Source organism: Chlamydotis macqueenii, chromosome 6, assembly GCF_036417535.1.
Source record: "Chlamydotis macqueenii isolate bChlMac1 chromosome 6, bChlMac1.mat, whole genome shotgun sequence".
Taxonomy (NCBI): domain Eukaryota; kingdom Metazoa; phylum Chordata; class Aves; order Otidiformes; family Otididae; genus Chlamydotis; species Chlamydotis macqueenii.
The window spans coordinates 9,170,958-9,197,166 of NC_141561.1; the positions used below are offsets into that span (position 1 = coordinate 9,170,958).

The window sequence follows — 26,209 nt, forward strand, 5'->3', positions numbered from 1 at the left end:
TGCTAGCACGATCTTGAAGCATGATTATGTTTTAAGCAGCTCTTTTAAGTGTCACAAAGGCAAACTGACTCTGTGAATTGACACCAGCTGCATTACAGGGAGTTGCAAATACTTGCGCTTTTTTTTTTTTTTTTTTTTTTTCTTTCCCCTGAGAGTAAGGAAACACTAAGGTGTTAGCAGTGAAATGTTTTCCTTTCTAAGGATCCTGGTAAACCCACAATCTGCCATATACAGTTATGGTAAAATATGAGGCTATATACTCAGTGTAAGACCTAGAGAAGACAGCAGGGAAGGATAAGAAACCTGGAGGACAAGGCCACAAATGATAGAAAAAGGAAAAAAAAAGAAAGCTAAGGAAATACTATTAGGAAATGGTTTTAGGTATCAGAAGTTGAAATAACTGAGAACAGTACTGAGGCAAGGTCTGAATGTAAACCTATCAAAGTTTTCAGTATCCAGTGAGCGAATAATGTGGCCAGGTCATAATGTATGGATATGTTTTGTAATTGGTTTGGGGTGGTTTGTTTTTTTGTGATGTGCATGTGGGATACAAAGGAAAATCATCCACTTATGAATACAGATTGTGGCATCTACATTAATAAGATGGAGACTTTGCTTTGTTTTAGTCAAGTCTTTACCTTTGCAATACTAAATTCTCAATGTTAGCATTAACAGGATTTATTTTTAGAAAATCATATACAATAATGAACTTATGATATTGAAAATTTGAAATCTGTCCTGGCTCATATAATGTTACATGTTTTGTGTCCTCCTTGTCCCTAGAAGACAAAGAAGTTATATTTCTTCAGCAGCTTTTCACAGACTTTAAACTAAGATTGCCAGCAATCCTTTTTTGAGTTAAAGACATCCCCAAATGAGATATAAAACTGAAAAACTGTCACTGAAGTTGTGGGAGATTCCCTTGTGGGATGATTGTTTGAGCCTAATAAAATCTGCCCAGCTCTTGAGAAAGAACGATTGGAAATATTTGTGCATGTAGAGGGTAATTTGTTGGCCCAAACAACTCCAAATTTACATCTTAAGATTTATTTCATTATCAGAAGTACTGCTTTCAAAAAAAAAAACCCACAAAAAGTAGTATTCAAGTCCAAGAAGAACATGTAGCTTTTGCAGGAAACGCTGATTAGTTGTATGTATGGTGTCGTTTCCCGAATATTTGACTTCCCTGAGTCCCAGAGTGGTACTGTTAGGACTGACTGAGAAACACCCTGTTCCTACTGCAAGAAGTGTTAGACAAGAATTGTATTACCGGCTGATAACAAACACTGCCTTTCATATTGTTCAGCTGCACCTACTTTCTTGCTTACATTCTCAGCCATGATACAATTATTGTTATGTTCCAGCTCTTGAAAATCTGAAAAAGAATGCTTACCCATGTCCTTGGTAGGAATGTTGGTTTGATTGTACATCCATTTTTTGGGAAGGAGATTCTATGTAACATCTTGATCCAGGCAACATACACTTAGGTTTATATAAAGAGAAGATATGTATCTGGAAAAGTAGAGTATTAGCAGATATGAAGTGGGTTTTGCTTTCCATCTCAGTAGCACTGCAATTTGACAAGGACTTAAGGAAAAGAGAGGGAGGAAAGGAAGGAAGGTGAGGAAAAGAGAAGGTGAATTTCAGGTTGAAACTCACATAATATGTGTCTGCGGTGCAAATTAAATTCGTAGTTACATTCATACAAGCTTCTAAGTGCATATGGGCTTTGTCCCCTAAGCTACAGGGTCAATATGGCATATAAGATCTAACAGGCTCTGACTGGCTTTTTGGCTGCAGTTATTGCTTCAGAGTCACTCCAAACCTCTGGTGAAGACTCATCTTCCCTGTGTCTTACATTTTGCCAGGATCTGGTTTGCCTGTGTGGTCTGTAACGTTCATCATAAGGACTTTGTGAAGATTCATCCATTAGCAGTTGCAAAGCATGCTGCAGTGCTCAAATAGAAGATCGTTGTATTGCTGTGTTAAAATTTATGTCCATCTGTATGGCTGGCCTATCTAACAGGTCTCATGTAGAAACCAGTTACGTTGGCTAGCACTATTTTTCTTTCCAAAATTGTGATGCATAGGCCATAAAATGCTAAATAGATTATAACATTCTCCTTTCTTCCATTTGTTCTCCTAAAGCACTAATACATTTCACACTCAGTTTCCTTCTGATATAATACATACAGTGTAGCTATAGATTAGAGAGATGTACAGTAATTGCTTGAAAGACTGATTATCAGCTCTTTTCTATATAATTAAGATCAAAGTTTAAATTTCAGATTCTTGATTTTTCTCATTATGGTTAACCTTACTCATTAAAAAAAAGTTGGAAGATACACTCCTTGATAACACACAGGAAATTATTAAATAAAGACTCTGGCATTTAATCTGGGTAATAAAATGAGAGGTGATGATCATTCTTTATTTTTTCTTGAACATAATTAACCTCATTCCTTCAAAATCTGTAGCTAATGTATCTTAAATGTCAGCATTTATTATTTAACACCATTTGAAATTGTCCAATGTGTAAGTGGATATTGTAAAAGTGAGTCAGTGGAGAGATTGTTCTGATTTTTTTTTGGGGAGGGGAGAGAGGAGGCAACCCAACAGGTATTTTCCAAAGTCACAGTGAGTTGTCTCCAAAAGGTTTTTGGTTTTTTTGTTTACTTGTTTTCTTATATTTTGGTAGTAAACGGGAATCACTTCACCTGTTACTGAAATTATGAAAGTTTTGGGCCTTGCACAGGCAATCAAACCTGTTTATGCCTCCAGTTAATACCCTCTCAGGACTGATAGCAAGATAAGACAGTAGGGTTGGAAGTGAGGATTTTTTTACAGCTTCAGGAATAACTCATTAAAAGACTAGAAGAAATGTAGAGAAGCATAATGCAAGTATTGGGAAATATTTGAGATCTGAGGTACGGTAACACTTTAAATAGCTGTCTTGTGTACCTTTCATTTGTTGTAAAGGATATTACTCATTTGAACTGGCAGCTCTTGCCAAGTGGAGGAACAGTGCTTGGCTGCATGGTGAAGTGTGAAAATATGGGGTGGATTCCACTACTTTGATTGCAATATGCTTGCCATGGGAGCATCCCTGAAGACGCTGTTGTTTGGCCAGTTCTTCCTCTATAAAACACTGTCAAAGTTTACTTTTTGGGGGATCCCTGAGTTGTGTGAATGATTCACTGATTTCTTTGCAAGCCTTCCATTTCAGGCCTGTGTCCATCCTGCCTCTGCCCAGTGTGGCAGTATTTCTCTGCTCTGTTGTGTTTCTGTTACATCAAAGTATTTGATGGAGAGTCTTTTGGTTTTAACTCTTTTAGATTTTCTTCCCCATTATTTGAATTTTATAATATTTGTCAAGGCCTAGAGGGAGAATTTATTTAACTTAGTTTAAAAGAAGGCCTCTTTCAGCTTCCCCTACTCCCACTTCCCCCACTGCAGTACATATCTTACGATGTGAATAAAATGCTCGTTTCATCTTCCTTAGACAAAGACAAGAGGAGATTCAAAACTTCATCTCCTTTTCTTATGACACAGGACAATGTTACAGCTCTTGTTCTCAAAATTGCATTTTAAAAGTCTTTAGCCTCAAGGACTTCAGAAAGCTATTTTAAGGATAACAATTTTACTTTTTGTACTATGCTGTCTACTTCAGTCCTGTCTTTCAGGTGATTCCACCCTAGTAATAGAATCACTTCTGGTGGTGTGTTTTAATTTGTTTGGCCATATCTGCAGGGGGGAGTTGAAAACACACTGTCTGGTTTTAGTTGCAGTCTGCTATGTCTAAATAGGGTGTATGAACACACAGAAAACATTTGAGACTTTTTGTCCTCAATGTTTGAGGCTATTCAGGTTCCCTGATTTTTGACCAGTAACGATGGGTGTGCTTGAAAGCTGATGCTTGTGAAAGAGATGCTCATGAAATCTGAAAATGAAGTGGATTGGTCTGTTACGCCAGTTTTGCAAAACGATCTTTCCCTACTCTATTTCAATGTAAGCAAAAGATTACTTTTATCAGTAATATTTCTTTGCATGGATTTTATCATCTGAGTTGCAGTCTTTCTCGCATCAAGTTACCTTTTCTATATGCTGCATCAAATCCGTTGTTTTTTTCAGGAATAGAATGAGATGTACTGGAAATTAAGCAGTGATTATAGTAGTTATTTGCCCTGTATGTTTTAAAATTGTCTTCCTCCTCTTTCCCCGCCACTTGGTCAGCCCTACAATTTCTAAAATTCCTATTTAAAATCATGCCACTTCATTTTTAAATGGTGCAAAACCTGGAACAAATTTTGCTGAAGTCATGACAGCAGAGAGGCAGAGGAGTGTATTGCTCAGACTACAGCAGCAACAGCCTCTCTGGTAGCACTGTGTTATTCCCTGTAAGCTGTAACTCAAGTCATGAAGAGACTTTAGTTTAAGCTTTTGGTTATAGAATCTGAGAGAACAGGTTCTTCTCTTTTCAGCAATATATGAACTTACGATAAGCTGCCCCTTTCTGAGATGTATGTGACTGCCTTGCAAGAAGCATACAAATTACCCACTGAGGTCAATGATATTGGTGTATTATTGATGGCTTCTGTCTATTTAAATGGTACCTCAGTGGTGAACTTCAGCAGCGTGCCCGAGTTGTCAGCAGTGGCGCTGCCACAGCAGACTCATAATCTGAGGGTAGTCGCTGTCAAAGGCACACCCTAGGCAGCTCTGAACCTTGAAAGTCAGGAGTAAAAATAAAAAAGGGAAAGTGCAAGTGCTGTCACTTACAAGGAAAAAAATAATGAATCGGGAATTATTAGACATAGTCTTCATTTGAACCGTTCTGCTTTTGTTGTTTGACTCTGGAGAGGATGCTTCTTGAGGAGCCCTTGAGCAATGTTGAAGAGCCTGTAGCTTTGCGTAGTCCGTTTGGTGTTGGCTTCGATTTTGCTGTAGTGCTTTGGCTAGTCGAGGGTTCCCTTATGGCCGTCCATAGTCAGGTGGGAAGACGACTTCTGCCTTTGTGTTACACCCAACTGTAAATGACGGGGACTTTCTTCCAAGGCTTACTAGTGGGGTCAAGAAATAATTCTGTGATGAGAGTACCACTGAACAGTAGTTAATCATAATTAGACTGTAGTGATGAGCATAAAACAAAAACTGACCTTGGAGATAGCTGTAATCCTAGGACAAGCTTCACATATCAGGCTGTGCATCTATTATTACACCATAGTAACAAACTTACCTTGTTACAGAGCCCTCAGAGTGATGTTGAAAGTTGTATAAAGGTTTAATATCTTGCTGAAGGCCTCATTTAAAAGGTTAAAAGTGGGACCTAAATGGTGCATAGAATGTATGTTGTCTCTCTGTGGAGGACAGAAGCATACCTCAGATAATGAGTATCATTTTATAGTAGCAGCTGAAGAGTAAAGAGACTTTTAGATGCTAATGGGAATTTTGACACGTACCTCAATGGAAATGGCTTTAAATGCCTCTTGCAGACGATATATATGGACATTCTTTAAATAAATTAGCCACCGGAAAATTGCTTCCAAAAGCAATACGTCAAACAACCCATCATGCAGGATCGAAGATGTATAGTATTTGAAATTAGAGCCTAAAAGTAACCCAGCTGTGCCCTCCAGAGAAGGAGCTTGGGAAAACAACACTATCAGAGAATCTTGCTGAGGTTCTGTCTGTGTTCTTTCTTAATAGAAGAAATTATCGGAGGGTGTCATCTTTCATTTAAAACCCTTTTTGGTTTTAAGCACTTTCTGGTATAGAGAAAGGCTTCCCCTATTCCCAAATGTCTAGGTATACAACATAAATATATATGTACTTGCATGTATGTGTAACCAAATATAGAACATGTGTAAAACAAATATGAGCACTGTATTTGTTTTGTTCTTGTATTAGGTGGGAGGGAAGCAGGCTGACTCACGGTATTGTCACTTGGGTAGGTGCATTAAACTGTTGGAAAGATACCTAGCCAAACAGGGATATTTCTGACGTGTTGTTTTATTGTGGAAAGTTAGAAGAACTTAAACAAATTGTAACTGGTCTGAGGCTGCTAATATTGGAAGTCATGGTAAAAGCTCTGTGACAACATTTATGTTAATGTAGAGTGCTTCTGAAAACCTCGCTCTCTACAACAAGGAGAAATTGAAAGAATTGTTCTGCTCATGCTCTTGCTGTAAACAATAATAGTAATACACTTTTGAATTGTGTGTTTTCTGCAGAGCTCACTTGACAGTCAGTATTTCCAAATTCATTGCTCTGCATTGTTAGCAGTTAGTGTAATCACAACTGAATTGGTTAAGCAAACAAAAAAAGGCCGTTGCATTCTTTTTATAAAGCCAAGTATAAACTTGATGCACAAGATAACGGTGAATCAAGCATAACATGTTGTGTGACTGAGTCTATAACTAAGTAATCCTGATTCCAGTGCATGATATAGCAATTACCTAGGTAGATCTGAGTTTGAGAACATATGTTTTCATCCTATGCTTGCTAATTAATAGAGTGATTACCTTGAAAATGTTGTATGTTATCCACAGCCAGACACAGATACTGAATCAGCACATTATTGTACATGTAAGACAGTAGTTATTGTTAGATTTTTATCTCTCTTTCCTCCCCACAGGTTTATGTAAGTCTCTGGCAAAATAATAATTTCTGTCTTCATCTTTCTTTCACCTTAGGTAGCATATTCCCACAGACACTGTTCAATCTGATCTCCATACAGCCAGCATAGACACTTTCACATTTTAATTTGCATTCAGTTGACAGATGCAGCATGCATAGAAGTATTTTGCATTTTGTACAACTTCATGGTAGCCTGCTCTCTTATTCTGTATTTATCTTGGGGGAAAAATAATGACAAGCCTCCCTTTTAAAACTGACATTTTATTTTCTTTGGAAGGAAAATAGTATATTTGGCTTCAATGGAAAATGCTTATTGTTCCTCCAGAAGTTGCATTCTCCCATTCTGTTCCACCTTGTCTGCTGTAAACCACCGGTTTTGGTTGGGTTTTTTTTAGTCATAAAATAAACTTATCACTCTTGCCTGCATCCATTTCTTCCTGAGAATTTGGATGGAGAAAATATAATTTTCTCCAGTGTGTACTTCAGTCTTCTTTGTACCCTATTTCAAAAAATCCATTCAAGGATAAAATAACGCAATTATTTTTGTTTTCTAAGATGACACACTTCCTAATAGTATTATATATCCTACAAAATTGTAATCAGGGTACTGAATGAATTTTCCTTTTTGTTTGTTTAGTGTGACCTAACAAATTCTACATGAGCGTTCTCAGAACTGAGCTAACCATTAGCGATTATGGTTTGGTTTTTTTCACTTTATTAACCTATAAGCAGCACTACATGCTTTAGTTTTCTGTTTCTTTCTATAAAGTATAAAGAAATTATTTTGCTTACTACTACTGCATTGATACCAGCACTAGCTACTGTGATGGTGTCGATGGAAGTGACAATAATTCAACAGGATTGCATAACCGCCTGAACTCTGCCATCTAGGTTAAAAAAAAAATGCCGGAGAACGGCAAAGTGCATCACGTTGTCAATAGTCTTCGTTTGTGTCTGGTGTGTTGGTATTTGCAGTGATGAAGCTCCAGGCAGCCAGTTGGTTACAGATAAGTTTCACATTGACTGGGACTCAGTGCTTGTCAACTCTGATAATGTCATCGTAGCTCGATTTGATGGCAGAGGGAGTGGATTTCAAGGCCTTAAGATTCTACAGGAGGTCCACCGATGCTTAGGATCAGTGGAAGTGAAGGACCAAATAGCAGCCGTAGAGTACGTATGTGCAAATTTTTCTTTCTTTTACCCCGTTTCCACCTTGATGAGCAAGCATTTTTAACTGAAACTGCCCAGAGTATTTTCTTTGCATACTGTATATCGTTAATATCTTAATGTTTATTTTTAATGCAGTTGCAAATTTTGAAACAATAATCTTTTCATTAAAACAGCAAATAGAAGATCGAAGAGGTGTTTGCTTTTTGTGTTGGTGCTTCTTTTTGGTAAAGCTATCCCTCCATGTGCAATCCAAGTACGCTGGCTGAGCTAATCCATATTTGTCAATATTCTGTAGGAAAATTTCTTGCAGTGCACATGTTAATGTTTAACTGCATTTGTGTTAAAATGTTTTAGGCCTATACGATAGGATACTGCTGTCATTTCCACCGCAGAGTTCTGGAGTAACCATACGAAGCAAGTGGAGTCATAATGGTGTAAATGAGAGCAAAATTTGGGCAAATGTCTGATATTTCTCATTTACATTATTGTTCATAGACTGATACAAATCCAGCAGCTGCAGGAGAGAGTCATTTCCATCTGTGGAGTAATCACACATGGATTTGACAACACTCTTTCTTTACTCAGGGTGCGCACATCAGAATGGCTGATATCAAGGTCTGGATGGACTTTTTCCAGGGATTCTTAAAGAAAGACAGATTTTAAGCCAATTTTTTTTTTCTTCTTTTGAAAGAGGTTGATTCTTCAACCATTGCATGAGTAGACAACTGTCTCTGACATGACATTCTTGGGCAATAGGGCTCCGGGTATTCAGGTTGGTCAGGGATGGACTGTGTTGAGAGGAGCAATTCAAGGGGACCCCTGCAAAAGGGCCATCAGCAGCGGGCCATATGCTGTGTTGTGAGAGCTGAGCTGTCTGCTCAAATACTGAGATGTTGTAGGTTAAATCTGGCCTCTTTTTTTGGATGCACTGTGTGGGAAAGAGGGAGGATGCCCTTGGCTGAGAGGAGGTACTGCGGCTTTTCTGTATGAAATTCACCATTGCTTATTAATGGCCTCGATGAGAGAATTAATTGGATAATTATCTAGATTCCAGAAGTCGCATTCATCTTGCCTTCCTTTAGCTGTCAAAAAACTAGGCACCTGGTCAAAGCTAGTCATTTAAGCTCTAGTTGGTGGAAAATCCTGCCATTTCTGGAGGGTGATTCTCCCCAGACTGAGATTTCCAACATGGATGGGGAAGAATGGCTGTTCAAGGGTGTCTCTCTTATCTCTTTTAGCTGAAGAGCAGATGTAAATGGGCAATTTAGACAAAATGCTCAGATTCCGATACCTAAAGTTAGGTGAGATGAGCTCAACACCAACTGTTTGCCAGAGAAGGAATTGAAAAGCAAATCACATTTCCCAGTGCAATAATACTTTTATTGGTGTTATTTGTTCTTCTGCCTGATCTGCATGTATGACAATTCCTTACTGTACAAATAATTTTCTTTACATGCTAGATTTAGCAAGTAAAATTCACCATTTTACTTTACCAAAGTAAAAAAAAATATTTTTTTTTTCTTTCAGATCACTATTGAAACAGCCCTTCATTGATCCGAAGAGACTGAGTATATTTGGAAAGGTAATGATTCATTATTCTATTTATCTATTTTCCTAAGACAATTTCAATTATTAAAAGAGGGGGAAAAACCTTCCATAATTTACTGTATGTTCAGTATATTATTTTTTTTTCTCCAAAGGAATATTTGGGATCAATCCAATCAGTTTTATGGTACTGCAGTATTTGTGTTTCAGAATCTGCAGGATAAAGTATTTGTTAAAAAACGTGTTTTCTTTAGAAATTTGTAATAGGGCGTAGGTTTTTGTGAACGTTTGTTTCTTAGGCTTTTATATTTGGGCTGCAGCTAAATTGACAATGTCCTTTTAATACAACTTTTATATCTGAATGTTTTACTGACCCCTGAAGTTAGCTGAGTAGCAACTCTGTGGTAGTGCCAACAGCTTCCTTTATGCGCCATCTAGAAATAGCTTTGCTATTTTGTCAGCTGGCTTCCCTGTGTGACATGTTGTTGCCCCAACATGATACAGAGCAAGGCAAAGGCTTAACCTTTAGTAACAAACTAAATAGCATTTTAATGATGTCTTTTAAAAAAAACACCAATTAGAAACACCGCATAATTGCTCCTGTGTCTATTAACTAGCATGTGCAGCCTTCTTTTTTTTTTTTAATTAAAAAAAAGTATTTTCTTAAAAATGAAAATGTTTTGTGCCTTTGACCCCAAAGCAACAACAAACCATGATCGAGTAGCTAGACAAACCCCTCAGTCATCATTTATGAGAACAACATGTGCTCCACTGTGAAACCCATTAGTTCCCATCCCCACTCTGCTACTGACTTGCTGCAAGGCCTCAGGCGAGGTGTTTAACCTGCGTGTCTCCGTCTGTCTGAATGCAAGATGAGGATATTGATATTTGCCTCCTGCATGGTAGCATTTTGAGCACTAATTATTGTTTATGACTATTATTAGTGTTCCATATGAATGTGACCTTTCTCAAAGACTTGACCTGAAGAAATGGTCATTGCAAGAATTTCGGTAGCATCAAAACCAGTATTTGGTTTGTAGGGCAGCAGCCAGAGATTTTTCAGCTGAGGATGTATAAGCAGGGCTGATTCCATCCACCAGATGATCATGGCACACATTTCTCAGATTTTAGTGCCCATTACCAGTGTATATGGAAGTACACACACATAGAAGCATCTACATTTGTCCCTATCCTCTTCTCACAATTGATTGAAAATGTTATTTCTGAAATGAAATCACTAAGCACCCCAAATTGCTCACCTGTTTCCAACTTCAGAAATTCTTTACATTGCTACTTGAAAATTCCCGCTTCTTTTCTATAGGAGATTCAGCAATATCATGTTTCCCAACAGTGACGTGATGAGACAGTTACCATAGAGCCTACATGTAAACATGGTTTACATATGACCCAAAGGCTATCCCCCAGAGTTATTTTCTTTCGCAAAATATTATTGATGATTATGTTCCTGCATTTATTTTCTGAAGGAAAGATTGAGGAATGAAAAGTGGAAATGTGAGAAAGCAAAGAGCAAAAACTGTGAAATTCTATAAGCTTCAACGCTGCTTTGAATTCAGGGAAATTTATACTTTCCAAGTTAATGTCTCTCAGTTGTTTTCTACTGTCAAACAAAAATTCTTAAAATATAAAAGTCAGGTTTAGAATTAAGAAAAAAAAAAGTCTATTTAACAGCTTCCTAGGGTTAATTGTATTTCCTTCCATTCTGCTTATTTTAGAGTCAATTAAACCTTCTTTGAAACTCATTTCCTTTCTACTATGTACAACAACGTGATAGGAATATTTTTTTTTCAAGTGATGCACGATCCAAGGGCCTTTCTGACCTGTTACACAGCAAATTGTGTTTCCATGTAGTCTGCGTTTTTGTCATGAAAGTAGAAAGAGAGCTTGAAAATGAGTTACAACTTCACAGCCAACTAGCTTCTTGAAAATACAGCAATTAGGTTGTAACTGCAGAAATCCACCCAATGAATGAGGCGTTGTATATCCTTGCATCAGAACATGTGAACTGTTTTCTGCATTGTCGTTGTGAAGTGCTTCTAAAAACGTGATCTTGCTGTGTAATGTTTTTGTCCTGGAAAGCCTGGCTGGAAGCAAGGGCACAAGCACAAAGGAAATAAATTCCCGGGAGAACTAAACGAAGCTCTTAATGAATACAAGGCATAAATAATAAATAACCTGGCAATAGCTATGCTAGGATTAAAATTTGTGCTGTGGAGCTACTGGGAAAGACACAGAATATTAAACAAAAGCAAAAGTAGAGAACCCAGAGGCAGAGGAATGTTGCTATTCCCTTAAACTCTTTGAATTATACAAGTTATTGGCGCCCACTCGGAAATTCTTTCTTAGGTGAAATCTACTCCTGCACATGGACAATTCTGGGCGGCTGTGTGCCTCCCGGGCTGGAATTTCTATGAGAAAGGGATAACTTAGCTCCTCACACTCCCTTAAAAATCCATCTTATATTCTGTGTTTTCTTTTGTGTGTCTGTTTGCGTTTACTATAGGTTGATTCCAAAGAACACTCTTCTTTGCTTATTTTTCTTAACTAAGTTAAAGGATTTTCAAATATTGCCATTCTTCCACAGAAATCATCTACTCATTAAATATTTAGACATAAAGAACAGGAGCAGGCAGGATTCAAAGAAGTCCTTGAGAAAACTCTGTGGGCATTGATGCACAATATTCTTTTTTGGGGGTTGGCTGGTGTTTTACCTTTTTCTTTTCCCTGTCATGGGACAATATCTTCTTCCTGCAATATCTTGTGTCAAACACAAAACAACAGCAACCACAAAATACCTGCAAAAATCAATTTTCCAGCACTGATGAAGGGAAAGCAAAGAAGGCAAATAGAGAAATTTGAAGAGCCCCTAATATATGAGAAAAATCATTGATCCCAGACTCCACGATTCAGAATTTCATTTTCTGTGGGTCTAGAATGATTGTCAGTATACACATATGGATTGCCAGTGTCATTCCAAAAAAAAAAAAACTGTGGTCTCAAGTAAAAGCTTTCATGTTTTTGTGCAAAACAAAGCTTTCATGACTCTCTTGTGGCACAACTCCTCCTGGGGAATGTATTACAGGCTTTGCAGATGAGATGATGAGGAGATGTGCCATAGGGCAGATAAATGTAGTGAGGCAAGGAGAGAGCTCTCTCACTTCTGCCCCACCTCTCCCAGCTTCTTCGTGCTGTCTGTGCTCCCTTCTTTTTAACACAGCCGTGTGATGGGTGCCCCTGTGAACAGAAAGTGCATCCAGAGATTAGCATAATATTGAGCAATGTGGCTGTGGACAGCTTTTTTTTTCTGCAAAACAGTGGAGGATCTGTAGCTCTCTGTGGTATGTCTGTATATGTTAGATGATGTAGCAGAAACCTCTTTAATAGCAATAGCAATCACCGTAAGATTATACTATTAGATCAGCACAATGGTCTTCAATTTTCTTTTTGCTAAAAATAAATGAATGAACTAAAATGTCAGTATAATTTCCGTTGTTAGGCATATGGTGGTTACATTGCATCAATGATCCTGAAATCCAGTGAACGACTCTTCAAGTGTGGAGCTGTGGTGGCACCAATTACAGATATGAAGTTGTACGGTAAGTATTTCCTGCCTTACAGCTGTGTGATATCTATTCAAAACATCTTTTATTCATGGAGCTACTATTCATTTTAACTAAGGGCAGATATTGTACTGATATAATCTAGGTTTTGTTTCACTGTCTCGTACTGGGCACAGGCTATGGACTGGGACACACAGGAAATCAGACCAGGTTACTTCAATGAGCAGGGGGTTTTGTGGGGCTTTTTTCAACCATATGGAATTATTTTAAATGGTACATTCTGGTTTTAAATGAGCATCTCTCTGTTGACTTAATGGTCAGAACTGTTGAGTTTTAAAAGAAAAGTAATTTTGATGAATTCACAAATTTTTGTTTTCACTTTGACAGCATCAGCTTTTTCAGAAAGATACCTTGGTACTCCATCAAAAGAGGAAAATACCTATCAGGTAAGTTACGTAAACACATAACTTAAAATGACAGTTTTAAAATGCAATTCAGTTACACCTTTGTGTGTGTTTGTTTGCTAGGCATCCAGCGTATTACACAATCTTCATGGTTTAAAAGAAGCAAATTTGCTACTAGTTCATGGGACAGCTGATAGTAAGTATTTACAAATGCAATTACATTTGGAGTCGGAGTTTTTAATACACAGGCATTCACAGGCAGATTAGGCACACACCTAGCAAGTACACTTTTAGTTTCATTATCCCTCTGATAGGATTTTTTTATTTTATACCAATTCTCACGTCTAACTCTAAACTGATGACACTTTTCTTTGCTGAATATTCTTACCTTTTAGATGCTGTGTATTCTAATTTGTTCAAGTCTTGTGGACCACTGTCTTGCTAGTGGAAGGTATTATATGAATTATTAATAGAACAACATATATTTTTAATGATATTTTAAATTCATAGAGATTCTGCAATTGAAGAAATAATTATCGGTACAGTTGGTGAAGTACAGCAACGAATGGAAGGTTAAACTTTTCAGCTACTTAATTACAGCGTAGTGCCAAAGCTTCTGAAGCTGAAACTACAGGGAACCTTTTAATAGCACCAGTACTTTTAGCAGGAGTTTAAGACAGAGAATAAGTAAAACAGAGGGGTGCAACCACTGTCCAGTGTTTTTTCCAGAGTAGAGGGGAGAGGGACAGAGGAGATACACTGCGTGGCTGAGCAGGCATGAAGGTCTCAGACTTGGCTGATTGCAAAAGGCAGCAATTTCTACCCCTCTGAACTTGGAGCTAGAGGGAATTGGGACTCTGATAGATGTCTGAGCAATACGGTGTGTTCAAGGCTAGGACTCTGATTGCCTGCTGCCCTTGCTTAATATCACATCTAGTGACACTGCCCGGCCCACATGCCAGCCTAAGCTCTGCGGTGTTAGGACGTGGTAATAAAGTTGCTTGGTTTTACCATACAAAGATTAAGTTACTGATATGTTGCAGAAAGTCTATTACCTAAAGAAGTATGGGCTGTAATAACCCTGTGCAAGCAGCAGAAAATCCAATGTCCTTTCCTTTAACACAGTTATAAACTGTCATGATATTCAAACAGAATGATTTTACATACCTCAACTATCGCAGTGTGTGGAATTCCAGGGTAGAGAGTGGAGGCCTCATGGAGTGCCTGGAAAGCAAGGCCTCCCTTGGGGCTTCCAGCTCCTTCTCCAAAACCTCCACTGTTAACACCCTGCGTCCCTGGTACTGCTGGGGCTGTGCGCTTCTGACCAGAAAGATACTAAACCTCAGAGCCAGTAATTACAGAGATTTGAAACATTTTCAGTCTAAGCTGTTGGATAGGCATTTCATATTAGCTTAGCTTTTTCTAATACTACCCAAATGTCGTTGTCTTGCAGCTAAAGTCCACTTCCAGCATTCAGCGGAATTAATTAAACATCTAATAAAAGCTGGAGTTAATTACACTATGCAGGTATGTGCACCTGTGACTTCTATAGACATAGTTCAACATTTAACCTCGCATTGCTTTTTCTTCCCCGAGAAGGAGCCCCACTACTACAATGCACTGGTATTACCTAAATTGGCAGTGAGAACTCCATTTAGTCACATTTTCCTTACTGTTAGTATGGATGTCAAATAACCATATCTTCTTGTCTTTCTTCTGGGCTCTTTCTCCTCTCTCTCATCTTTCTTTTTTCCACCCATTTATCCTACAATGCTATGCAATGTGCTTTAGAGTTCATATACAGTCTTTGTAACATGGAGATACCACTACCTTAGTCTCTTTTTACTTAAAAAAGTATTGGGTTGCATTAAACGAATTTTCCCTTCTTCTCAGCATTTAAGTTTATTAAAAGGCAGCTAAAAGGCAAGAGTGCTGTTCCCTCTCTCCATACCTGTATGGAGGATGAGGGTGCTGTGGGGGCCAGGCTGGGGAGAGCAGGACAGAGTGTGTTGCTGACATACAGGCTTGCCTGTGACCCACCACGGAGTACATGGATGTTTCTTGCTGAGGGTTTTGGTTGCATTAAACTTTCTTGAATATCTTAGACACTGTGGTTTTGGGTCATTCCTCCTACTGTCTCTAGTGTTGCACATTGCAAGCCTCGGCCTTACTGAATGGACTTCATGTATGAAGTTGGAGCGGGGCATGATCTATTGTAAAGGCCTATGAAGAGAAGAAGAAGCAGGAATGACAGAAGTCTCTCAGAAGAGCCCGCTTGAACCATTCTTATGCAACTTTGTGATAACTTGAGTTTGAGGAAGCAGCTGAAGCTGTTTGCCTCAGGCCACCACAAGTCTCTTGTCCTAAGTCCGTGGCCTGGATTTCTTCGTTCAGCCTGCAAATTTTTGTTCAGCCTTACCTGGGAGAAATTTCCAGTGGTATTTGAATGGAGAGAGAAAAATGCCCACATCCACCCTTGGAGAGAGATGATGGGATTTAGATAAGAAAGGAAGATAGTTAAAAATATGAATAAAAGGGTTTTTTACTGAACACTTAGAAACTGGGATATTGAGAGGACCCTAAAAGCATGAGGTAATTAATCCTCATTGATGTTAATGGGATTTGGATGCCTGGACCCTGTTGAAAATGCCAGCTAAGTGAACTGTTGTAAGCGCAGTGAGTGTGAATATAAATTTTTTCACTTCTGCAGATCCCACTGCAGTGGTTTTATGTAAGTTCAAATTCCAAGAGAATGAGTTTTACTTTGAGTTTTATTAGCTTTCCTTGATGCCATAAAACTAATGTTATCATCCTGTTGTAATCTAAAACATTGAAGATCAGAGAAAGAAAATTAGAGCCCTAAATATTTGAAAAGCCTTTTAAAACCTATTTATTTTTTTCCTTTCTCCTCTGCTAGATCTACCCGGATGAAGGTCATAACATTGCTTCTGAGAAAAGCAAATATCACCTTTACAGCACAATCCTTGGGTTTTTTAGTGCTTGTTTAAAGGAGGAGACACCAATTTTACCACAGGAACCTGAAGAGGATGAATAAGGAAGCCTATTTGTGTAGTACTGAAGGGGACTTACTTTGCGGCTCAATGAAACCTTAAATAAAAGTGACTGTAAGATTGCAGATTCTGCAGAAGCTCAAGGGCAGCTAAAGGATATCACAGTGGAACAGCACATTTACAGACAATGAGCTAATAAACTGGAATTCAACTACAAAGTCCAAACATATTACCAAGGGACAAAACCTTTACCTTTGCGGAAGGTCAACAGTTGGTTACAGTTTCCTGGAAGAACTTAGTTTTGCATAAGTGTAGGGTTAGTGCATGTTTGTTATGTTAAGCCTCACTGTTGGTTCCGTAAGTGGTTGCTCATTTTTTAATTTAAATGCACATCTTTATTCATCTTTGCATAATGCACAACCTATCATAAGTATTATGGCCACTAATATTTTAAAAGATGAGCTGCAACCTAACACTTTACTGTAACGTTACAATAAGTGCAATTCTTCCGCTGTCTATTACACGTAAGAAACCACAGAGATAATAAAAGGCACGATATTTTCTCTAGTTTCTGCTCAAAGGGGATATATTGTCTAGTGCATCATATAACATGGATATTGAAAATGTTTGGGTTTTTTTTCCCAATTTCAGCATTTACTATTATTACTGTACCTACTAGTAACCAATAAGGGGCTTTTTGGTAGTGTACTCTTGGTCTTTATGTATATACCCAGGACTCCCGAAGCAGAAAATCTTTCTGAGCTTGAAGAATTTTTTTTCAAAACATAATTAACAGCTGTATTGAAATCAATATCTGCAATTGGAATCTTTCCCCAGTCCAAAATGTATCTATTGTTTCCTTAAAATATGTTTGGGTTGTGTTTTGGTATTGTTTATAGTAGTGAATAGTTTGCTGGTTACACTCTAATTTTAGAATATGCTACTTTGTCACATGTAAATTAGATACATAAATATTAAATTATAGTTTCAGATAAAGAAAATTTATTAACAATGTATAATGCCACTGAGTAATACTTTACTCCTCAAATGAAGACATATTTTGTATAGTGTATCTTCCTTTTCTTCCATCTGGTCTCAGACATAATTCTAATGCTCATCAAGGTGGCCACGTAGCTGGAACACTCCATTAGTTTTTATTCCAAGGATGCTCATTAAGTCTCTTGCAACAGGATTTAGATTCAGCAGCATCACAAAGAAATGAAATGTTTTACATTCAAGGCAAAGGAAGCTCCTGACAAGTTAAATTTCATTATTTATTCAGAGGGCAAGCCCTCATACATCCATTTATTTGCCAAGGTGAATTACAGCAATAGAAATTGAAACTATGAAATAAACAAGGCAGCCAGTTTGGGTTTGCAGAATATTAACTCTGATCACTGAAATCAAGTGCAATGTTGACTTAATTTAAGGTCTCTTCCTGAAGGTATGTGGAAACTCTTGACAGATGCTGTGCCACTTACATGAGAATAGCTGTAGTTTTTTCTTTCTGGATATATTCCAAGTACTTTCCTACCCAATTAAGGTTTCATTTCTTGCAAGATTAAAAGAAAGTAAAGTAATTTTTTGAAGGTAACTTATACTGTTTAAGATGCAAAATTATGCATATTTTATGAAGAATGGGAATTGATTTTAATGTAATCAAAAATCACCTGAAGTTTTTTACTCATTACTTTCTTCTGGAATATTTTCTTTCATGTTTAGCATTTTTTTATAATGCAAGTAATTAATTTGTCTGAAAGGTGTGATTTTATGGAACACTGGAAAGTCTCTGTCTTTTAATGTTTAGTATTTATCTTGTTTTATTAGCAATGTCTAACTATTTTTCAATTAGTTTAATACAGTTTTAATGTGCAATTATATCTTGTCTGGGTCCCAGTGTCACCACAAAGTATGGCTGTGCTTTGTGATATTTATAGTACATATGGAGCACATATGTATAGTATAGGTACAGTAGATACATATGGAGGCTACTATGTGCACTATGGTAAGACCATATAAAAAAAAATAGTAAGGAGAATTCAAACAAGGTTTTGCAAATCCTGTTTTCTACAGAGGAGCAACACTTTAAAGTCTTCTGTTGGCTGGGACCTCTAGATTGTGATTTTATAGTTTACACCCATTACTTAATAAAAGCTCACTTGACAATATTGGTGCTTTTCCTAACCAAACTCAGTAAATGAGGTCCTAATCAGTTTAACTCAAGACTTTTTCCTGATTTGGGCCAAATGCACAGGAGGAAACCACAACCTGTGTGCACATGTTGAATGTACCACATGGACTCAGTGTGTGGAGGCTACGTGAAAAGATTAATTCTTCTCAATATGCACTGGCTGTTTCTCTGCCAAACAGCCACTATGCATTCGTATTTCCTACATTTCACGTATATAGTCTTTAGTTACCTGCAAAAGAAAACAAACAAGGCAATCCTGTCATGTCTCAGGAATAGGATTATGCATGTGCTCAGGAAGTGCATTATCTCAGATCTGTGGGACCTGCACCCTGTCTCCTCCTTTCCCCATAGCTCTCTGTTTCAGGCCCCCATTCTTTACTCTTTCTACCCCAGCATCTCACCTCCAGTTCTGATCAATTTACCTGAATATAAAGGTGGCATGAGGACATGGCTTCTGTTAGAATGCTTTTGCCAGGACTGGTATATTTAAAAAGTGTGTTATCTGAAATGTGGGTTATCTGTGTGGAAATGTGGTATATTTTTAATGTTTTCAATATTTCTCACACTGTCCTGCAAATACAGGTATTTTTCTATAAATGTGTGTACAAGATGAAGCATCAGACCCAGATTAATTGGTCTTACTGAAATTTTTATGTATGAGTTCATTTCAGATACTGCAAAAGAATTTGCAGATGCAGTCTCTGATTCTAGTTCAAGAGTTTGGTGCAAGAGGAGATCCAGAGCTATCGCTGCTCTTGCTAACCAGTTCAGCTATTTCTTCCACTTCCAGCACAACTGAATATTGTTATCTATCAAAATCTACATACATAACTAATGTCAATCACTCACTACTCAGTCTATGTGATTTATAGTATTGATCTCTTGATCAGTTGGTACACATTGCACAGAAATAGCATGGAAAACAGACTTTTTCATAGCTTATCCATTGTTAAGCACTGTGATGGCATTTTAGGTCTGAAAATGCACTGTTTGATTCAGCTGTCCTTAAAATATGACACTTACTAGACTAGACCTATTAATTTATGCAAAGCTAGAGAATCAGCATATCAATTTACTGTTTGCTAGAGCTTATCTCTATCTTCTTGATTTCCTCTCTCTTTTTTTTTTTTTCTGCTGTTAGCACTTGCAAAATCCATGAAACCTGTAGGTCATATTGAAATTTCAATTATATTATGAAATCAAGAGTAACTGCATATCAATTGGAATATTTTTTCCAGATTGTTGAGTACAAGGAAAGGCTCATTATTTTTAAATTAATTTTTTTAATCTTTTTGCAATGAGGACAGAATTATTTATGACTTAGTTCAATCGATATCTGCTATGATTTGCTATAACCAGCTGCCCGTTATTCCTGTGGTTTTGGCATATGTAGGTCTACCCGTGTCTGAAAATGAAGATGATTACCTCTGTTCTCTCAGCTCTGGCACTTATTTTGAATATGGACTCAGTTTGGTTCATTTAGTTGAGAAATTTTGCCTTTTAAGACAGAAGAGCTTGTATTTGATCTGAAGCCAAAGATTCTTCGTGGAAATTTGGGAGTTTGTTGAGTGTTGGCTCCTTTAATAAAATGCAGAGGATACAAGGTGTGACCTAGTATCCCTCCTTGCAGGTTTATTAGATGTTACTGAAGAAACTGAAGCAAGAGAAAGACTGGCCCAAAGAGACTGAATACCAGTTTCTTTTGCACAGCCTAAAAACACAAGGGGAAGTGGTCCTAGCATTTTATATTTACTTCAAGTAACTCCTGCTGTCAAGTCGGTTGCCTCTGGGGAAGGAAGAACCTCACCAGTATTGACTACTGGTGCATCTTCTCCAAAACATCTTTCAGATGTTAAGATTGTTAAGATCACTCGTCTTTATCCTTTGAATGGTTTCAAGAGTGCTTCAGAGAATGGAGAGCTCGTGGGATGTGGCTGAGGAGAGTCACAACTTCCAAGGTGCCTGGAGCTTTGAAAAGAAAAGAAAGAATTTAGTTAAACTTCTGTCTATTGCATTTCATACATGAAAGTCAAGCCCGGCTTCAAGGAGGTAGGTGGATGGCAAGTGTGGGTGAATCGCTCACCGGGGGGGTAACACAACATGTTTCCCAATACCAGTACCAAAATTTTGCAGTGGTAAGTAGATTAAATGCCTGCTTTCAGATGCCTGAAAATTACAGTGCTGTTAGATAAAGTTGATCAAGTATTTGGATAGAATTAAGGAAATTAAACCACCTGAGTGTATGCAGTCCAAAGTTTCCATTAAACTTGGGACTAGACTTCTTGCCTGTGTAATTAGTTTAGAAATCCAATATCCTACCTTTACATAAGTCAAATTTAACAACAACAAAATTGATTTAATAATGGCTATACTCCGTGAGGACACAAATGATATGTACAATTCTTTTTAATTATAATATTCCGTAAAGTGCTAACAGCCTATTTTTAGATTTTGTGATGAAATAAAAAAAAAAAGAAAACCTTCTGACTGATAGAACCAGCAGAGGGAATTTAATTGCTAGAAAGATACTGAGGAAATATTTCCCTAAGGAAAGTGATTAGAAAAATGGTTTCTGCTAAAATGTATTTTGTGTCATAAGTGAGCTCAGAGTACAGTTGTCGGGGTGCTCCTAAGAGAATATAGATGTTGACAGCCAGCTGGGTGTCAGAGGCTCAGGTAGGAAGCGGGTACCTGTGGGGCAGAGGGTCCCATCCTCCTCCTAGCGCAGGGCCTTGGTGAAGGAGGGTTGTAGTCAGGGAGTTTGGTCCACCACAGTCCCCTTTGGATCCAGCACTAGTCTTGAGGTTCTCTGGTGGTAAAGGAACACTGGAACACAAATGCAGTTGATAGGCAAATACATGAAATCGTTATGAATAAGAAAAATTGGGCACTCGGTGATTGACTCAAATGCACTCCAGCTGAGAGACTGGCTGGCAGAAATTACAGTTCCAGCAGCGATTGTAAATGCTCTAATATCACTGTGAAGTAAAGGAGAGGGAATATAGGCATGGACAGAATATTTTGTTTCAATATTGCAGAAGAGTTGCTTTAATAAAATAGTCAGATCCTTCCAAAATCTTAACAAACTGTGGAACAAAACCAAGCTGTCTGTTCCAGGAGCAGCATCTGTCAGCCTTTTCCCAGCATATACTTTTGACAAATAAAATAATGTGTAGGATCCGTTCTGGAGAAGGTTTTCACCAGCATTAGGAGAGAGGTAAGAAAGAAGAGCGCTGTGAGGAGTCAAGTGAAGAGACATTTTATTGCAATATGTTGCTCTATTCAGAGCTTCTGCTTAAAATAAAGTGGTGGAGCATGTACCACAAAAACCGGTAACCTTAGAGACAAATGTAGCCAAGGCTTGATTCGATAAACTCAACTAAAGCAAGAAAGCCAGAACATTCAGTTCTTTTCAGAAAAGAATTATGAATAACGTGGTTTCTTACTGATGTTTAGTCCTGTGTTTAATGTTTATCCTACATTTCAGATCGTCGTTATAAGATAGGAATTGTTAAATATAATTCCACATTTGAAATAAGCAGTTACGGTGAAATCTTTTGTTTGGCAAAACAGTGCAAATTGTTACATTCAAAGCTATTTGCATTGTCAAGTTAACAGTTCTTCCTTTCGGATTGTACTAGACACTACATTCGTTGGGCTGATGGGTTGGTATTTTCTAAATTGGAATAGAAATTGCACTGAACCTGGACAGAGGGACTTCTCTGCTTCTCTAAGAATTGCTTATGGAAATACAAGGAATCTGAACACCAGTGATCTATTTGAAGGGGGTTTTATAGAACATCACATGAAAAATACATGTTGCCCGAAGAAGTGGAGGACCACAAATGAAGAAACAAGTAAGATCATTTGGCGGTGTAATCTGAATTAGGCAAGACAAAAGAAAAAGCAGTGTGGAAAATTGATTTAGGCTTAAAAGGAGTGATGTGAGAGAGTATATCAGATTCTGTAGCTTTGCTTTATCCTACGTTTTTGGGTTCAAGAACTTGCTTCTGAACTGAGGCTGGAAGCAAGGCTGTGGTCAAGTTTTTCCAACAAGGACCCGAGTGGCTATCAGTACATTTCCTTTAATTAAAAGAAATTAAATCAAAGCCCAGAGTTTAAGCTAAGAGCTTAGCAATAACAAATTGGAAGAGCAGGAGATTCAGCTGATTGCAAAAAGCGGCATGGTGCTTGATGAAGAGGCCTCACCGCAGTGGGAAAACAGAGCAAGGTGCTATTTACCCTGCGTGAAGGAACTGAAATGTGGCTCATAAAATGCATTAGGATGAGACTCTTCTCTGTCTTAATATGAGGTAATGAGAGTAGGATGAGAAGGTTTAATTCCTTCAGTATGCAAATGAATATTCATTAATTGTAGCAGAGACCAAACTTGTGAGGCTGAGTGCCAAATGCACCCAGTGCTATGTAGATGCACAAGGCAACATCTGTTGATGTTTGACTATGTCAAAGTCTTCTCTTAACAGTTGATTTGCTTTCTCATGCCACTAGAGAAGAAAGAGTTGAAGAGCACCCATGGAGGGAAGCAGCACCCCAAAGGCCTCCAGGAGCAAGGCGGGAGAGAAGAGGAGCTGTGTGGTTGAAAGGAGAGCCTCCTCCTCCGCTTGTCCTCCTTGGGGAGTCTTTCAAGGGAAGGGTTTGGGGTGATAGTTGACGTTGGAGAAAGCTGGTTCTCAGATCTCCTATTATGTCCCTACAGGGCCGCTCTGGAGAGGGTGGGCAATGAAATCCTGCTTTTCAAAGGGAAAAAGGAGAGAGTGAAGTTTCCTGAAGTTGGTCTGGGCACATGCTTGTGACCCTGAAGTGTCTGGGAAGTAGGTGGTAGGTGGTGATGCTTGATTGTGGGAGAGGGCAGCCTCTCCAGTCCTTCACTCACTGTGCACTGGGCAGGGAAAGAAAGAAGACTTTTAATACCAAAAAAAAAAAAAAAATTGAGTTAAAATGAAAATGCTCTTGAAAAAGAAAGAAAGGTTGTGGGTTGTTTCTACCCCCTCCAACACTTGTTTTAAAACAAGAAGAGACCAGCAATCTGCTGTCAAGCTGGTCTATGACAAACCCAACCTGCTATTCTTTGGCACAGTATCAAAGAAGTGCTTTGGTGAGGAGAGAAGCACAGTCCTTAAATGTAAGCTGTTGTGGATGAACTAAGCAATAGTGCATTCTCAGTCAGGGACCTTCACGTGGAGTATCTGAAATGTTGAAAACCTCAAAAACCCTACTTGGAAGGTGGTGAAAGAGAACTACAGCTGAACTGAGCTGTACCTGAACAGAGGGCTTCACCCTCCTCCCTTTTAAAAGCAAAACAAAGCTTTGATTGGAGTATTTGACAACTAAATCTCCACTCAAATATAGGGAGTTAAATTGTGAGTCAAGATTGCTCATGGAAGATATTTCCAGGTTGTTACTATTGTACAATTAACTATTAATACTATTATGCCCACCACAAGTGAGTAATGGGCAGAGGCAGCAGATATTTTTGGCTTGTGCTATCTACCAGGGATGCATTGCAGCCTTGGGTACCACCCACTGCGTGTTGCTGGTTGTACCCACAACTAGTAACAGTGATGCAGTGCTGAGGACAATGCCAAAGATTTGTCTGTTCTTAGAGTTTCCTCTGTAAAACCATTAGACAAAAGCATTCTGGGTCTGGTGGGAGGAGGGGGAAAGGGTATGGCAGGGAAGGTCTCTGTTGAGGAGAGCAGATCACTCAAATGCTGGCTGAATTCCCCTCCTTTCTCCTCTGGAAAAGCTGATAACAGGCTCACAAGGATATGCTGCAATAGGCAGTTCAATAATTTATATAAGGGGTTTTTGAAATATGGTGACGGCAAGGCAGGGAAATGCGTGGTGCATCTTTTATACGTGTTCTTTAAGACAGCAGAGCTGTCTGAGCTGAGCACGTGTTTTGGACAAACAGCTTCCGTACTTAAATGGCATACGGTGCTTTGACTAGACATATTGCTGTGGATAAGGCCCATAAATATAGTGTATTTTAGAAATGTTTCAGGTTTATAAATGATAACTTTTCTGTTAAGGATTGGTTTCCTATCACATTCAAAGTCTGTACATACTGTTCTAGCTAGACTCTCCATCTTCCCAAATAAACCTTACTGCTGCTGTGCTCAAAACCTTGTTTGTATGCAAGGAGGAAACACCTCATCTACAAAGAGAAGAACTTATTGTTAGTATATCAGTAATATGTACTTCCCTCCTGATCATGACGCTCATTAAACATTTGGGACTGTGGTATCCTCCCCTGGGTACAACAGAGCTAGAGCAAATCCTGTCTGCAGGAACAATGCCTGGGAGGAAGAGGGGCTGCGATTCTGATGGGGGTCTGGGGCTGGGTCGACTGGGGGTGGGTTGGCTGGTGCTGCCAGGAGTGGGGAGCTGAGGGATTCTTGTGCTTTCGGCTCTGCTGCCTCTGACCCTTCCCGTCCTTGGGCTCCTGCAGCATCCCCTCAAGTGTCTCGGGTGCTGCAAATTAAGATTCTGTATCCATTCCCCACGTGCTCCAAACACACCTTTTTTGCTTTCCTGAGACCTGTGTGCAATGCCTGCCTCATGTGCTGCATTGTTGGGTCTGCTCCCAGGGCAGAGAAAGTCCTCTGCCGGGACTTTCAGAGGCTCAGCAAAGCCCCAGGCTGTCTAACACTCCGGGCTTACGCCGTGTGTGCCTGGCAGGAGCTTATGAGCTGCCTTAGCTATACATTGGTTGACTCTCCATTGCTCTCTCTGCTTCTGTAGGCACAGACACTTGAGCTGTGTCTACAGATTAGTCACTATAAGTAATGCCTTCCTGCCTATATAAGACTTATCTTCCCTGCCACAGCTCATTGCATTTTTCCTTAACTGAATTTTTAAACCTTCTGGGTGGTTTGCACAGAAACACCAGGTGTTGCTGCATCTCACTGTGGCTGAGTGTGCTGCTGAGGTGCATGGTAATAATTAATGTAAATAAAATCCGCAGTAGCCCTATGGGGTAACGATGTCCAGTGTGTTTGTGCAAAGGGTGGCAAATGCTCTGTGAGTGTTCTAGTTATCCACTGTTGGACATGATACAAGTCCCATAGCTCTTACTCATTTATTTATTTTTAGTGCCTTCAGAGAATGTGAATTGTAAATGTATTTTGGGAGGATTGTAAGATTGCAGATCCCCCATGAGATAGGCAGTTGACTTGCAAGCAGAGTTGTTGCATATGCCCTGGATGAGGTCTTTCCAGCTGAAGTGCTACAAAGTAAAGAGTCCTCAGATCCCACTGGTAAGAGCTGCTTGATACTGGAGAGGATGAACCGCTCCTCGTGTGCTTTGCCTCTACTGAGGTGATGGATTAAGGGTATCTCCTGTATTTAGCCCCTTCAGTCCATGAAAGATGGAAAATAAAAAGCAAACCCAACCTCTTCTGGTAACTCAATTTAGGATTATGGTTTTGATGAAAAAATAATGCACTCAACCTGAGGATGCAAAAATAAATTGAGTGATAAGCATCTACTTTTTGGCAAAAAAATATCTTTTATAATTTAATCCATCTGCAGGGTTAACTTTGGCTGTCAATTAGCATTTTTCCACATGTCAGTCTTGGTTCCTCTGTAACCATCATAGTGTGAGTACGGCACCCTGAGAAGGTAAGAGAGCGTATCTCGTAAATACTGATA

The 26,209-nt window shown here is 38.7% G+C and overlaps 1 protein-coding gene across 1 annotated transcript in view; it reads left to right on the forward strand.

Moving 5' to 3' along the window:
- The window catches only part of DPP10 (dipeptidyl peptidase like 10), a 244,241-nt gene extending 224,953 nt beyond the window's left edge, over positions 1–19,288 (forward strand). The window contains exons 21-27 of the mRNA XM_086750569.1: positions 7,612–7,806; positions 9,334–9,388; positions 12,866–12,965; positions 13,317–13,375; positions 13,457–13,529; positions 14,787–14,860; positions 16,251–19,288. Of these exons, the coding sequence (XP_086606695.1) occupies positions 7,612–7,806; positions 9,334–9,388; positions 12,866–12,965; positions 13,317–13,375; positions 13,457–13,529; positions 14,787–14,860; positions 16,251–16,388 (694 nt within the window). The 3' untranslated portion in view covers positions 16,389–19,288. The remainder of the gene's footprint in view (positions 1–7,611; positions 7,807–9,333; positions 9,389–12,865; positions 12,966–13,316; positions 13,376–13,456; positions 13,530–14,786; positions 14,861–16,250) is intronic.
- Positions 19,289–26,209: the final 6,921 nt, after the last annotated feature.